The sequence below is a fragment of the Wasmannia auropunctata genome, unplaced genomic scaffold (genome assembly GCF_000956235.1).
Source record: "Wasmannia auropunctata unplaced genomic scaffold, wasmannia.A_1.0 LD335204.1, whole genome shotgun sequence".
Classification (NCBI taxonomy): Eukaryota; Metazoa; Arthropoda; class Insecta; order Hymenoptera; family Formicidae; genus Wasmannia; species Wasmannia auropunctata.
This window is the reverse complement of record NW_012027686.1, coordinates 7569-10104: the sequence shown is the minus strand read 5'-3', so window position 1 is coordinate 10104 and position 2536 is coordinate 7569. Positions and strand designations below refer to the sequence as shown.

General features: G+C 32.8%; 1 protein-coding gene across 3 annotated transcripts in view; it reads left to right on the top strand.

Annotated features, from left to right (window-relative positions):
* LOC105457589 overlaps positions 1–1491 on the top strand; it is an 8165-nt gene extending 6674 nt beyond the window's left edge. The window contains exons 2-3 of one of the 3 annotated variants that reach the window (XM_011702338.1): positions 1189–1246; positions 1469–1491. In XM_011702338.1, coding sequence (XP_011700640.1) covers positions 1189–1246; positions 1469–1476 — 66 coding nt within the window. In that variant the 3' untranslated portion in view covers positions 1477–1491. Of the gene's footprint in view, positions 1–1188; positions 1285–1468 lie in introns of those variants that run through there. The other 2 variants (XM_011702339.1, XM_011702337.1) reach the window with 2 other exon arrangements.
* Positions 1492–2536: the final 1045 nt, after the last annotated feature.

Below are 2536 nucleotides of genomic sequence, written 5' to 3'. Positions count from 1 at the left end.
GTTATCATCTTATGTCCCCCTCAAAACCCTACAACTTTTGTCCGAAACATTTTTTCCTAGTGTGCTTATTTTTCGAGATATTCGACTGGATGGATTAAAATGGTCCACCCTGCATATATATATATATATCTAGAAAATTTACAAATATTTTTAATAAGAGAATATATATATATATACTTTTATTAAAACTATTTGTAAATTTTCTGGATAAATTTATCATTTGCACGAACGTATTTTTTAAAACTTCGAAGCGTCGAAGCTTCGAAGTTAATTTTAAACTTCGAAGCTTCGAATATTTGAAGTAGGTGAAAAGTAACAGCCCTAACTTAAACCTACAATCAGACACAGAAGCGTTACATTATTCCTATTTATCAGTACTAAACAGATTGTAAATAATCTCAAAGCTTTATGTCACACGTAATGTAAAATCGTTTATATCGCTCATTTCATGTTGAGAGTTTGAAATGGAAACGTCTTTATACACAAGGAAGGGAAAATTATATCTGTAAATTTGTGTTATTCTACTCATGTGATAAATAATTTCCTCACATCGATGATTACAATAATCCATGTTTCATTTCTTCATATATTGCGACTTCTTGCGGTAAATTCAAGATACATAAAAATCTAGAACAAGTAAGACGAGCGTAACACGTCCTTTTACAGAATTTATTTGCTACTTAAACCACATGGCTTTGTAACCAAGGTAGACTGCACGCTCAGTTTCCTTAATGGACTGCTGAATGGAGTTTGGGAAATATTTTAATTAATTGAGAAAATACTAATGATGACTCGAAGAGGAGTCTAAACGTCTATTTCCGGAAACTTGTTTTCTAAATGTGTATGTAGATCTCATTATTAAAGAGATTACTTGCGTTCTACTAACTGCACCTAATTCTCATTTGCCCGTTGTATTTTAATGTTTAACTTTTGAGAGTCTAATTAGATTTTATTAAAAAAATATATAGTTAACTACACAGTTCAACAAGAAAAAGCACTATTATAAAACTAAGGTAATTTTTCAATTTAGCGTCTCACCTCAAACATCGATAAATGTATGCTTATTTGATACATTTTTGCATAAAATTAAAGAAATTGACAGAAGAAAACGTCAGTTGTGCATGCGTTGTCATAATCAAAATGTGTGAAATACAAAATGTTTTAAACCCATGTATATTCTGTTGATAGCAAGAACGTACCTGCTTCTGCGTATATGGACAGCATAGTGAAAAGAATACATACTTGGGTAAAAACAAGTTTCTTAAATGACATACCTACCGTTAGGCCCTACTCATTGTTAGTATCGTATATTGGCATTAGTGGCACTTCAATTTTTCTTTAATTGCTATGTTATAAAATCTTTACATTAAAAAACATTGAACTAAAATGTTCGACGGAGTTTTGATGATAAGTAATAAATAATACCTATAATCGTAATCAGTATGCTAAGGGTTTGATGTTTTGATAGTGACATAAACAAGCTATACGAGCTTGAATGCAAAGTAGCAGTAGAGAGGGCCGCTCTCCAAGCGTTCTGTAGGGGAGACATGCACGAGACAGATGAATTCTCATCAAAGTTAGGTACGTTCTTGCTATGAACAGCGTATAGACCTTAACTTCATGTTGTAAAGTAAAATAAAATCTGATAGAAAAAAGCGTCGCTCTGCCCCGTGAACCGAGTTATTAATCGTTAAAAATGATGACTTTTGAGGTAGGAAATTTGTCATATTAATGATGTAGCGGCGTGAACATGTCCTGTCGCCACATGCGCATGCGTTGTCATAATCGAAATGTGCGAAATACAAAATGTTATAAACCTACGTAGAACGTAACTTCGTGTTGTAAAGTATGCGTGGAGGCAGTATATTCCGTCCTTCTCCTTTCCACGGGAGGTTTCTACCTTGTTAAAACTAATAGCTAATCTAACCCAAATTATATTTTAATTTTAAATAAAAAATAGATTTGCGTGGAAAGTTGTAAATCCAAGTGAAACCTTGATTCGCATAGAAAATTGAAAATTCATGTGGAAAATCCCAGCTTCGCGTGACAAGTTTAAAATGAATTTGCACAATATCGTAACATTTCGAGCTTTCGGCCGCCATTTTCGATGCCGCCATCATGAATTTTGAAATGAGTATGTACACGTTTTAAAGTTTAGAGTTCATGGACGCTGTATTTTGACTCCTCAAGACCATCCTAATGTTGTTTCGATGTGAAAATATCGCTTAAAAAAAAAATTTGAGTGAAAAATCACGGTTTTTTTCCAAAAAATCGACTATAACTTTTTTGGACTTTATTTATGACAAATTCTGATGGCAGATTCTGAAAGAGCAAGAAATTTTACATCAGAAATGATGTTGCTAGAATTTTTTCAAGGCCATTAAAATAAAAAATTAAGCCACTGAATATTGTTCAAAAAATGTGTCCGCCTGGACGTTAATGGGTTAAGTTCTTAGCTGTGCATAAGGAATAGACTAATTTTTGTAATCTTAATCTGATTCAGCGGTGTACGTGTCATCCGTCAAGAATTACATTT